We start from the raw sequence: 13176 nt of genomic DNA, 5'->3' as shown, positions 1-13176 counted from the left end.
ACCGGGAATAAATAGAAGTCTATTAATAAAACCAGGGAACACTACTTTCTGTGACACTTCAGCTTTGGATCATCATTTATTTCCTCTCAGCACCTGACTTTAAAAACAACAAACACACTCCACTGCTCAAGGCTCCACTGTTAGTATTGTGATCATCTTCTGGAGGGCACACAGCTCTGTGCTGAGGCTCCCAATTCCACCTCTGCCTTATCCCCTCTTCCAAGTCACCACTCTGCAGGACTGTCCCATATCCTTGAGGATGGATGCCTCAGCTTCCCCATCTCTTTTTTGACTCATCAGCCCAGTATCTATGAATACTGCAATAAGACACTAAGTCCATACGTTGAATTAATTTCCTTTATTTATATATAGGAAAGGCAATAAAAGAATATGATAGTATAGACCAGATATTTGACCCCAAGTGCCCTCTCTAGCAGACTTTCTTCTCACATTATCCACAGCAATGTCTGTGCTTTGCCTTTTCCTCCACAAAAACACAATACTCCTACTCCAATACCCCATGGTCAGGATTAGGTCCTGCACTTAGGACCTAAGGCACAAGACTCTGCCACTTGAGCCAGAGAAATCTCTACTACAGGTGTGAGGGAGGAGCAAGCAGGGGAAAACAGAGGGGGAGAGACATGGGAGGGAGCTGTGGTCCTGTAGATGTACTGCTTGGGGCTTGAGTTGGCCATCTGCCATCAAAATCAGTCCCTGTGCCATTACTGATTTATACAATACACTGGTTTACATCGTACATATTGATATTGGATTGATATATCTGGTTGGGCTACTCACCTTGCAAATCAGCATTAAAAAAAATAGATAATGAGTTAAGTGGGGCTCTGTCACCTGCTGCTCAGTTCAGATTATCCCAAGGGAAAGCCCAAATTTTAAAGGGCAGATCCAGCCCAGAGAGCCATCAAATGACAGCAGCAGAAAGAGACTAATCGAGTCCTAAAGATACATCTGGAAAAATAGCTGTGTGTCTTGGCCTGCCATGCACACTAACAGCATCCAGAGGTTGTCAGTAACACAATGGGTCTTCACTGGAGCCCAGAAACCCCAAATGGATCAGGTCAGTCTCTCCTGGCTGGAGGGGTTTGTGCCCCTCAGTCTCTTTTGGGTGAATTGTAAGGCAGCATAAACCCTCTCTGGCTGACCTGCTGTTGCTTGTCTTAAAAGCTCACTGCCTCACAGACCAGCACTGCTACATTTTGGCATTTTTCAGACATTTTTCTACCTTCAGAGTTTGTCATGTTGAGTTCACAAACCACATTAAAAAGAAATAATAACAACTGAGCAGAGGTTGCCCCAGCACCACCTTAGCTCCACAGGAAGGGCTGCAGACAGAATGTGCATGGAACATCTCCATCCCTGGGGCACTGCTGCATCCATCTTCCTCCCCACGCCTGTCCCCATGCCCATCACCTCCTGGGCTGGTGGTATGGCTCACAGCAGACAAGACATGGCTATGCTGAAGCAAAAGGGCACTTCTCCGAGCTGTCAGCAGCTGCTCATCTCTGCATTAGCTTAGATACATTAAGGCATGAAGACCAAGTGCATAGGAAGCAGCGAGACCTCCAGGTGCCTCCAAATCAGCCCCTGAGACCTTTTCCATTTAAGTGTTTCTCAAATCCTCCTCCAAGATGCTCACTGTCATCGGAGTGAGGAAGAGGAGCTTCTGGTTTCAGGTTGGCCCCATGGACACTGCCCATCTGGTTCAAGCTGTTGGCTAAAAGACGAGTCCATGGAAGGAGCCGGATCCACCCCCGCCTGCTGCTGGGCTGCAGCCTCCAGATGAGCTGTCGTCATCCTTGTCCCTGTCCAAGTCTCTCCACCACAGCGGGGATTTCGGCAAGGCAGAAATATAGGCGGCTCTGTTCCTCGCTTCTTTCTCCTGCTCCTGGGAGAAGGAAGGGGGAAAAATAGCACAAGATATCAGCAGATCAAAGATCCAGGTGGGGGGATGCTCCCCTGAGGAGCCAAGAGGCTCCCCCTGCGAGCTTCCTTCAAATTAAACTGGGGTGTAAAAGCCATGTGCTCTAGAGCTCAGAAGGAGGGATGCAGCAGAACATTACAGCTCTTCAGGGATCAAACCCAGCCCAACCATGTCCCCTATGGGAGAGGAGGGACCCCTCAAATCACCCCACAGGCAGGTCATGTCATATGAGACACTGTTATTTGGAAAGCATTGAAATCCATTGGCTGAATGAAGTCTGTTCTAGCTTGTATTCCCAGCTCACCCATCTGCCCAGAGAAGCTGTGGATGCCTCATCCCTGGCAGTGTTCAAGGCCAGGTTGGATGGGACTTTGAGCAACCAGGCCTAGCAGAATGGGTCCTTGCCCATGGCAGAGGGGTTGGAACTGGATGGTCAGTAAGTCCCTTCCAACCCAAACCATTCTATGATTCTATGATAAGAAGACAAAAAGGGGGGAAAAAAAGACTTCACTTGCAATGGTTCAGGTGAGCATCAGAGGTGTTAGGAAGGAACAGCTAGTTACCAGTGAGTGAAGGTGGGAAGGAGAGGCAAGGGTAGAATGTAAGGAACATCTTCATTGGTGAGGCACCGGCACAGATTTCCCAGAGAGGCAGTAGATGCTGCATCCCTGAGAACATTCAAGGTCAGGCCAGATGGGATTCTGAGCATCTGAACTGAAGATGTCCCTGCTCATCCTGCAGGAGAGGTGGACTAGAAAGCCTGTAAAGGTCCCTTCCAATCCAAACTATTGCATCATCCTACCTTTCCCAGGCATTTAGAAGAAAATTTCAGACTGAGCTTCCAGAACTCCAGAGCAGACAATAGCAAGTCAGCCCCAAGCACAGCCACAAGGTGTCTTGTACCAAATTCAGCACCCAGTTCCATTAGGAAACTATAACCTGTTTATATCTGGGTGCTAAAAACAAATAGGACCACACCCAGGAGTTACCTGCAGGAAGAGGATGTTATCTTTGGAAATGGCTTCCATCAAGTCCTTGTGGAGGGAGGGCTCACCATGCAGGCGGCCAGCCTCAGCCAGAGCCTCGTGCAGCAGGCAGCTCTGCCGGCCCGGCCGCTGCCGGTAGAAGAGGACATAGGCGGTGTCCTTGGGGAAGAACGAGGTGACGTTGCTGACCGACTCGAAGGAGGAGAAGGAAACTCTGGTGTCATTGAAGAGGTACCACTGGATTTCAAAGTCCAGCTGTTTGTCAGAGGCCGGTTTTGGCACGCCATCCTGGGGCTGCATGTTGGGGACGGTGTCAGTGCACTCCCTGGAGTAGCAGTAGTAGTGGCCGCTCTCGGAGGAGATGCCTGAATGCACCACCACGCTGCAGAGATCATACACTACAGTCACGAAGCCACTCCCTGGCACAGCACCATCCTTCCCAGGCCGACAAACCTCCTCAGTTTCCTCTGGAGCAACAAGGATGGGTAGCTTGAGAACCACAGGGATGGAAACATTGTCCAAGATCTTCTTCCTCTTCATAGTCCGTGGGTCGAAGGAAAACCGCAGCAGTGTGAGGATGAGGTAGTGTGGACCCTCTGTCAGCTCTGCCACCTTCTCAGCATCCTGCAAGGATGCACATTTCTCACAGTGGTATTGATTCTCTGCTGTCAGTCTCTCTGGGGATAGAAAATAGTTGATTAAATCTGGGACAGATCTGGAGTCCTTGGGAGCACATTCCTGCTCCCCGAAAGTAGAGAGAGGGTCTTTGGCTGCATCCACCCCAACATCACTGCCACGAATGGGATTTGCTGCTTCTCCTGGCTCCTGGATACCTAATGTTTCCACCAACACTGATGGGGCTGCATGGTCACTGGCCATGGGGGCCTTCCTCTGGATCCAGGAAGAGCCCATAAGCTGGCCTGCATTTTCTGGAGGCTCAATGAACTGTGGGCCAATTTCTTCCACTGGTCGCATAGGTGTGCTCCCATGCACACTCCTGTCTGATGGAGGAAAAGCTAGGGACAGGTCTGTGAAGGCTTCTTCTCGGGAGGAAACATTCAGGCACTTCAAGCAGCGGATCTTTGTCATCATTTTACCCCCAAACATCTTCTCAATCAATGTCTTGTTTAAGTAATGATGCTCTACCGCCTGAGACATCAAGCTGGATTCCTTGAGTTTCTGGTAGATCCTTTTTCCAGTTTTTTCTTCTTCATGCAGTCTTTGGTAGGGGAGAAAAAGGCTGTGTTATGCATCAATACAACATAAAGAGAAGGTTTCTAAAGCAGGGCTCCTGTTTCTTCACCACAAGTGGTTAATCCCAGTTAACCTGCCTGTACTCAGGGGTCTGATACTGTGGGAAAATGGTGGGAAGGAGTCAGACAGGGTTTGGGAACCTGAAGTCTTCACATGCCACTGATTCTACACTTCTAGAGGGGTTATTGGCACACCAGAGATTTGATATTTCTAAATAAAAAGCAAAAATCAACATTTTACAGAGTAGGCTGAGTGGCTTGTCAGGTGAATCTCTAAGAGTGGTACAATTTTAGATTAGATATCGGGAAAAATCTCTTCACTGAAAGGGTGAAGGGTGGTCAGGCATTGGAACAGACTGACCAAGGAAGCAGTGAAATCACTGTTCCTAGAAGTGTAAAAAATGTGTAGATGTGGAATTTAGAGACATGATTTAGTGGTGCACTTGGCAGTGCTGGGTTAATGGTTGGACTCAATGATCACAGGGGTCTTTTCCAACCTTAATGACTCTTAATTCTATGAATTCATTGTGTCCTCAGAGCAAAGGCAGATATTTTCAAGTTCAACTAAGTTCTGACCTTACCCCTAAAATTGTCCAAAAAAGGTTTTATTAAGGAGCCTCAGATCAGTCTCACTATCCCAGCCCTCCACTCTCCCAAATCCTCTAGGTCTCAGCCACGTGTCCTGTTTGCCTATGGGTCAGCACTGAACACTACACTGGGGTTTAGGGACACTGTTGTCACCAGGCTTCAAGATCTCAGCACTCGTCACGTACCGGTCCAGCAAATACTTGAGGTACTCTGAGCAGTCCTGTTGAGCTCCAGGGGTGAACCAGGGTGGCCAGGAGGCAGAGAGGAAGCTCTCAGGGGAGATGGCAGGTCGCTGGTAGCAACACAGAAGAAATGCGTTTAATCCTAGCGATTTTTCCTCAATTCACACAGGGGGATGGAGAGGGGAGAGGAGTGGTTTTTTGGCTGGTTCGCTGGGAGCACAGTGTTCTGTGCCTGATAAGATCCCTTTTTTCTCCCTACAAAGGCTAATCCCAGTGCACAGGAAGACTTTCTCGGTTTGCTGCAAGCCAGGATGGTAAGGATGAATTTCAGACATTATTTTGCATATACTTCTATAAAATATCCATGTGTTTATCATTCAATTTTTAAATGGTTTATTGGCCTGATCCAGATAATTCTACTTAATTCAGTCTGAATTTAATTTACTGCTCCATTTAATTTGATCAAGATCTCTCCCACCAAATCCTTTCATTAAAAAAGAAAAAAAAAAAAACCAACAAAAATCCGTTAAACTTCCACCCAACATTCTGATCACTACAGACAGGTAATCTGTGTTACCAAATAATATAATTGCTGTCATTAAGAAGCAAATGTCTAATTAACATGGGGAAAGACCCATCTTTAGGAAAAAAGTAACTTCAAGAACAATCCAAAGAAGAAAAATAACCAAAAGCAAATTAACAGGAAACTATTAACCATCAGCTACACAGCAAGAAAATATGCTTCTGTACTTGCTCATCACAGAACACAGACACACTAACCTGCCATCAAAATCTAGACTTTTCTATGACCAAATATTAAATTTAACAGTATGTCTATATTGCTCCTCCAAGTCATGTGAAGTGACATACAGTAATTTCACGAATACAAGCCGCACCATTTTGACTAAGATTTTGTTCCCAAACTGGAAATGCGGCTAATATGTGAATAATTTTCTGACATTTACAACCTCAGAAGTGCCAGTCAGAGTGCCGAGCCGAGCAGCTGCAAAGCCGGTATTTTGCAATTGTTACAAATTGCTACTCTGTTGCACCGCGGGTGGAGCCTGGCTCCCTGCAGGCAGCACGGGGGGCGGGGAGAGAGGAGGGAGAGCTCTCTCCTTCCCTCCTCTGCCGCAGCCAGGGGGAGAGACGGGGGGGCCCTGTGCCGCCATCGCCGCGGCTTGGGGAGGCGGCGAGGGCCCCGCACCGCCATTGCCGCAGTTCGGGGAAGAGGCGGGGGGCTCCATCCCCACCTGCTGCCGCGGGAGGGGGGCAGGCTCCGTCCCTGCCTGCCATCATGTGGCAGCGCCGGGCCGTGGTGACCGAGCCCAGTGGCAGCGGCGGCTGGCCCCGAGCGGCCCCGCCGAGCAGCAGCGCCGGGCTGGGCTACCTGGCCCCGTCGGCAGCCCCGAGCGGACCGAGCCTGCACAGCCCGAGCCGAGCCAGTAAACCCCGCCCTGCCGCGGTTCTGTTACTATTTGGCAACTCTGTTGCACGCGGGTCCTCGCTGCGAACGACAGAGCGGCTTATACTCGGGTGCGGCTTATTTATGGACAAAGAACGAAATATTTGCCAACACCCAGAGATGCGGCTTATACTCAGTGCAGCTTGTATTCGTGAAATTACTGTAATTCCAAAATGCTACCAACCAGCTCTGCCAGTCAAGGTTTGGGAAATGGAAAAGTTTGGATGACTTGCTACCCTGCAAGGGAAAATTCACTGGCTTTCCAAAATCTTGTCTTTCTAGGGACAGAAAGATATATTTTCAAGAGAGGAATTAGATATGACCTAGCTGTATCTCCAGCAGTCACTCCATTAATTTCACATTTGTCATGGAAATATTTACAATTAGTTTAAGGGTGTTATTTTTATTTTACTTTCCCTCACATACAGAGGATTCAAAGATCTGGAATCTAAGGGAGTTTTTATAATTATCCTTTTAACAAAACCACTTTTAAAGCAATTTTCACCAATTGCTACTGCTTTGCTGGGCAGCAGTGGGACAAGCAAGCTGGCCCAGTCTTCTTCCTTGCTGCACAGCGAGAAACAAAACCTCTGCTTCACACCAACAGGCTTCTCAGCTGACCACAGATGCAAACTATTACCTAATGGATTTCATTGTCAAAACCATTAGCTATTACATCAGCCCAACCCAAGAAGAACACAAGTTAAAGACAGGCAGACTGGTGTGAACATAGCTCATTTTCATGGGTAATAGAAGTTTCCCTTCACCTCTCCCAAAATTAGCCTCCTTCATATAAACAGAATTTGTCCCATTACAAAAACCCACCAAGATCCACAGCTCCTTATCAGCCCATTAGAGCCAGCAGGAAGCAACTTGGAGACGAGCCTTTCCGCAGCCGACAGTCCAAACAAATAACTAGGACATGAAATAATTACCTGACTGTGCTCCAAAAATGCAAAGAGCCACTGGAGCTTTGTCATCAGGGGCTGGGAGTTGCCCTCAGTTAAATTCAACACTGAATGCCGAAAGCTGTGAAAGAAAAGCAGAGATGCAATCTGTGAGATGGAAAATCAGTGTGGGACAGCAAGGCTGGAGTGAGAGCAACCCCTGGAGTAGTGCTGAACGGGAGCAAGGGAGGAAAAACTCACTCTGAAGCCATGAAAAGAGACTGTATGATGCTGTTCATGTAGCAGGTGTTTCCCAAGTTAATTAACCCAATCTTTCCTGTCTCTGATTTAGATGCCAGGCGTGGGTAGAAGCAGGCCAGCTCATTCTTCTGGGAAGTCCAAGCGTTTTGTCCCAACAGGTGTTTAATTCGGTCTTCGTTAGGAATCGGGAGAGCCTTGGAAAGAGAGGTCTGTGTTACAAATCCTTATCTGTCCTCACAAGGGGAAGCTGAGGGGCAGGCACCGATCTCTTCTCTCTGGTGATCAGTGACAGGGCACAAGAAACAGCATGAAGCTGTGTCAGGGGAGGCTTAGGTTGGATAATTGGAAAAGTGTCAAGCACAGGGTGGCTGGACACTGGAACAGGTTTCCCACGGAAGTTGTCATGGCACCAAGCCAAGAAGCATTTGGACAATGCTCTCAGGCACACAGTGTGATTCCTGGGGTTGTCCTGTGCAGGGTCAGGAGTTGAATTTGATGATCCTTGTAGGTGCCTTCCAACTCAGGGTATTCTATGATCCTATGATTGATGTTTTCCCATGAAGAATTACTAACGGGAACACGGGAACTGGAAAACTCCTCTGCTAGAGGTGTTCACACAACTCATTTTGCCTTCTCTTCACACGAACCTGCCTTGATGTATGGAAGAGTTTACCTGCTTATATTTGTTCTTTAGAGGCATTTGAGAATAACATTATAGCTAAAACCTACAGGCACCATCAAGACTTCTGCAGGCCCACCATTAGAGAAGTAACTTCCTTCAAGCTGCCTACACAGGGCTCAGACTCAGAATTCTAATCCCCTTTCTTCTACCACCATCTGAGATGTTTAGGTCAGGACATCCCTACCAGTGGGACAGTCCCTCTATTCCAGGCTACTGACAAGGATGCCATTTCCATATGGAAAGCAATAAAATGACTGAGAAGGGCATGACTTACTTTAACTGCTTCTAGGACTGGTTCATAGAGGTCTGGGAATCCTGAGAAGCGGAAGAACATGCAGTGGATGAGCTCAGCCAGCTGCTCCAGGGAGCTAGTTGCAGAATTTGAGTCCTCCTTCTTCAAAGAGGCCACCAGCCTGGGGATGTGAGGGAGTAGCTGGAAAAGAAAAATTCACTACAAAAATTACTCCACATTATTCACAGAATTTTAATACATTTAGGGGAATGAAATTCACCTGCAGGCAGAAAAGACAGTGAACAGGAGTTCACTTCAATGCCATTCTAGACTCCATCCTTCACCCTGTGAACTCAGCTGTTGATTTTGGCAACCTTAGAGGGTTTTGTGTTGCATGACACCTGCTTGTGCTGCTGCTTTGCTGAGCTGCAGTTGCCATTCTCCCCTAAATCCCACACCTAAGGCGGAAAGGATAAACTGACGGCCAAGTACAGGGATTCAAACCTGCAAGGCAGATGGTATTAGCCTAGAAGAAATGTTGTCTGCTGTGCTCTATGCTATTTTATACTGAATACACTGGGCTGAAATGGTATGGTTGGATGGGTGGCAACAGGCATATAAAAGCACATCTTTATTTTGCTTTCATCTCAAAAATGTAAAAATGCACGAGCGGTTGCAAATGCAAATGCAAACGATCCACTGCTCACAGGCACCCTCTGCTGACCCTGCAGCTGCACACAGAATTATGTAATAACCTATTTCCAACCCCACAGATGTGCTAAAGTGAGCCAGGCACTTACACAACCTTTTCATATTTATATTTTAAGTTATTTTTAGACCAGTGTAATCTTGGAGTAAAGTATCAGGACCCCAATCCAGCCATTTCCTGGTGCTCTCTTCTTCCCTTGGTCTTCCTCTCCTATTTTTCTTTCCCTTCAAAAATGTTCTTTCCAACAGGAAGGGCTGTTGGGGAAGCAAATCAATTGCAGTACCTTTTCATACATCAGAATTTTGCCAAGTCGTGATGGGAACAATTCTCAAAACCCTTCCAAAGTACCAGGGCAAACACAAGAAGACATGGTTTAGCCCTGTTGGGTTTTGGGGTTTTTTAATAAGGGAGGAAATTCATGCTTATGGGCTACAGATGGAAACTTCAAGCCAAGAGCAACTCACAGCTTTTGGAGTGTTTCAAAATTTGATACCCAACTGAAGACAACACATTGGAATGACTATTTTTAGAAACCAAAGAGTTCCCCTAAAAAATTCTGATTCCTTCAAAGTATCTCCAGCTGAGGAATGAAGAAGTATCAGTTGAAAATGTTGGCTAGCTTTGCTTTTTTCTATCTGTTTATTCCATGATCTTTAGGTGAAAAGCCAAATATAAGAGCTTTAATGAGAAGTACAAAATCAAACATTGATAGGAGTAATTTTTCAACACTGCTTTTATCAGTTCAATCACTACAAGCATGTTTTTGCCTTCAGCCTCACTTTTTAAATTCAGCATTCCAGAGGCAACACCAGCAGGAAGCAGAGCCATGCCTTAGTGCCAACAGCAAAACAAACTATAAAATATCACAGCGGAAATTCAAATGTTGCCAAAGTTGTTTTTGCTTTTAACAGAGAATTTGTGTAATGAAGTGTTCTGATCCAGTCTTCTGGTCTTGCTGCACTGATGCTGTACAAGCCTTTTAAAGATGATCCACCACTCAAGGAAATAGGTGCCACATGTTGACAATTTAAAGTCACATGTGAGATGTGGCCCACCGAGTCCAACAGACAGTGAGGGACCCGCTTAGGAAAAGCCAGGGCTGTTTAATAATGTATTCCCTGCCCTCCACAGTGAGATGTCACCAAATACACTCTAAAGCCAGAGTAGCAACATCTTCCACACCGTAGGTCCCCCCTAAGAAGACAATGCCCTCATCCAAGTGCCAGACACAGCCTTACCAAGTGAAATGCCTCGTGAGAGTGCTGGAAGCTCAGCAGCATGTACTGCAGGACAGACAAAGCCCCCTCCCTCACGATGGGGTACAGCAGCTTGGAGAAGACCTGGTGGAGGAGATAAAAAAGCAAATGAGAAGGCAGAAACCAGCAGGAGAAGGGAACAGCAGGAAGCAGAGGCACTGGGCATCTACCATGGCTGTTGGTCTCTTCCTACTCTATGCTGGATGTTGAAGCAAGCAGCTTGTAACAAGATCTCCAGAGTCGTCTCCTGTCCAGAGTATTGGCTCAGGACACCCTTAAAAATACTGTGTGGGTTTTCCTCACCTTTTCAGGCTTGTGTAATGCCACTGTAATGACAGCGCTGCATCTCCATAGCTCCTCAAGAAAAAGCCATGCAAGCACAGCAGAATGCATTCTGGGAATGCTAGAATGTGCCTCCTAATTTATTCAGATATTGGATCTTTATCACTAACCATTCAGATAAAGAGATAAAAAGCAAGTATCTTTTTCAAAGGCTATAATTGTATTATTTATTCTACTTCACAAAAAGACCTGTATACCCTCTACTGCCGTCAGATCATACTTCTGAGCGTTTCTAAAAGTTACATGTTATTTTATGGGCTGTCCCTTTCCTATGTATTAACAATGAAAGAAAGAAAAGAGATGCTTGGCTACTGTCCCACTGCTCAATGCCCTTGAGGGATCACAGAGACAAATCCAGTTATTGATAATGTTTCAACACTGATAACTATAGAAAGACAGTATCATTTAGGTGAGAAAATATCTCTAAAATCATTGAGGCAAGCTGTTAACCCAGCACTGCCAAGCTCAAGATTAAACCATGGCCCTAAAAACATTGTAGCTTCTATGGTGACTTCCGACAGTTCAGCCCCATTATCCCCAGCCCCATGTTATCCCCATTATTCAAAGGAGGGGAGAATAGGACCACAGCATAGAAAAAGTTCTGAAATAGTGACAAGTTTCAGTGCTTGATCACAGTTTTCAGAGAGAACAAGTACAGTAATTTCACGACTATAAAGCGCACCCTTTGGACTAAAATTTTAGTCCGAACCAGAAGTGCGCCTTATACTCTGGAGCGCCTTACATATGGACAAAGTTTGTAAATTTGCCAACCCGGAAATGCAAGCTGTGAGCCGAACCGCAGCCAAAACAAACCCCAAACACTGACGAAGTGTCTTGGGTTACAATGCAGGATGTCATCAAAGTCTCTATTCTATCACCATCTGTTGTGACCAGGTGGGGCAGTGATCCTTATCTCCGTGGGAGATATTCTGCTAATAGGCCATCCATTGAAACCAGGCGGGGCATTGTTCTTTATCTTTTCACACCCCATCCTTCCTCCAGAGAGTCATTTTCTGCTAATGGCCCATTGAGTCCCACTGTGGGACTGATAAAATTACTTCATCCCATTGGAAGTTGCTCCAGCCAGGGGGGAGAGCCCAGCCTTTCTTACCTAGATAAAAACTAGGTAAGTTTTAGCCCTACTGGACTCTAGGAAAAAAATGAGATTTCTCCACATCACTACTAGACCTCTGGAAGGAAACTACACCTTCTACACCTTCTACAAGACCACTGCTTCAACTGAACCACATCTGTCACTGCAGGAGGATGCAGCCACCATTTAATGGGACTGCTACCAACACCCTGCCTGACAAGGTGCCAGGATGTACTCTGACTTTGTCAGGGCTTGGAGTTTATTTCTTTGTAGTATTGTATTTCTATTTTAATTTCCCTAGTAAATAACTGTTATTCTTAATTTTCATATCTTTACCTGAGAGCCCCTTGATTTCAAAATTGTAATAATTTGGAGACGGGGGGTTTACATTCTCCATTTCAAAGAGAGGCTCCTGCCTTTCTTAGCAGATACCTGTCCTCCAAACTAAGACACAAAGTCAGAGTACAACCTGACACCCCGTCAGGCAGGGTGTTGGCAGCAGTCCCATTAAATGGTGGTTACATTCGTCCTGCAGTGACAGATGTGGTTCAGTTGAAGCAGTGGTCTTGTAGAAGGGTGCAGCCTCCCTCCGAAGGTCCAGCGATGATATGGAAAAAAGTCCGGTTTTCCTCTGGAGTCCAGGGAAAAGAGAGTGACTTGGTGTCCCAGAATTTCAGTTTTTATCTAGGTAGGAAAAGTTTGGCTCTCGCCCCTGGCTGGAACAACTCTCAATGGGATGCAGTAATTTTATCAGTCACACAGTGGGACTCAATGGCCATTAGCAGAAGATAACTCCCTGGAGGAAGGAGGGGGGTTGCAAAGATAAAGAACAATGCCCTACTGGTTTCAGTGGATGGCCCATTAGCAGAATATCTCCCACAGAGATAAGGATCACTGCCCCACCTGGTCACAACAGATAGTGGTAGAATAGAGACTTTGATCACATCCTGCATTGTAATCCAAAACAGCACGGCTGGTGTGATTGTTACTAATTCATTATTTTGTTGCATGTGGATCCTCGCTGCAAAAAAAAAGCGTGCCTTCTATACTGGTGCGCCTTATATATGGACAAAGTTTGGAAATTTGCCAACTCCCAGAGGTGCACCTTATAATCCGGTGCGCTTTATAGTAGTGAAATTACTGTACTTACTGCTGAAACAAGCAATGGGAATGGCAGCAGGGGCTTTATCTACACACTAATAAAAGAACTAAGCCAGGGCACAGGCTTTAGAACTGACCTGTACCTGTGTAGACTATTAATACTCTCACTGATAGGTATTTTGCCTGTGCCAGCCAGC

General features: G+C 46.3%; 1 protein-coding gene across 5 annotated transcripts in view; it reads right to left on the bottom strand.

The window, feature by feature from the left end:
- Nucleotides 1-342: 342 nt before the first annotated feature.
- Nucleotides 343-13176, bottom strand: part of USP35 (ubiquitin specific peptidase 35) — a 29072-nt gene continuing 16238 nt past the window's right edge. For all 5 annotated transcript variants that reach the window (XM_033053632.2, XM_033053630.1, XM_033053631.1 and 2 more), the window contains exons 5-11: nt 10426-10527; nt 8521-8679; nt 7565-7758; nt 7352-7445; nt 4955-5061; nt 2932-4147; nt 343-1906 (exon numbers count right to left, since the gene is read on the bottom strand). In XM_033053632.2, coding sequence (XP_032909523.1) covers nt 1736-1906; nt 2932-4147; nt 4955-5061; nt 7352-7445; nt 7565-7758; nt 8521-8679; nt 10426-10527 — 2043 coding nt within the window. In that variant the 3' untranslated portion in view covers nt 343-1735. The remainder of the gene's footprint in view (nt 1907-2931; nt 4148-4954; nt 5062-7351; nt 7446-7564; nt 7759-8520; nt 8680-10425; nt 10528-13176) is intronic.

This window comes from Catharus ustulatus, chromosome 2 (genome assembly GCF_009819885.2).
Source record: "Catharus ustulatus isolate bCatUst1 chromosome 2, bCatUst1.pri.v2, whole genome shotgun sequence".
NCBI classification, from domain to species: domain Eukaryota; kingdom Metazoa; phylum Chordata; class Aves; order Passeriformes; family Turdidae; genus Catharus; species Catharus ustulatus.
Note: the sequence above shows the minus strand (reverse complement) of the source record. Positions and strands in the feature narration are given on the sequence as shown.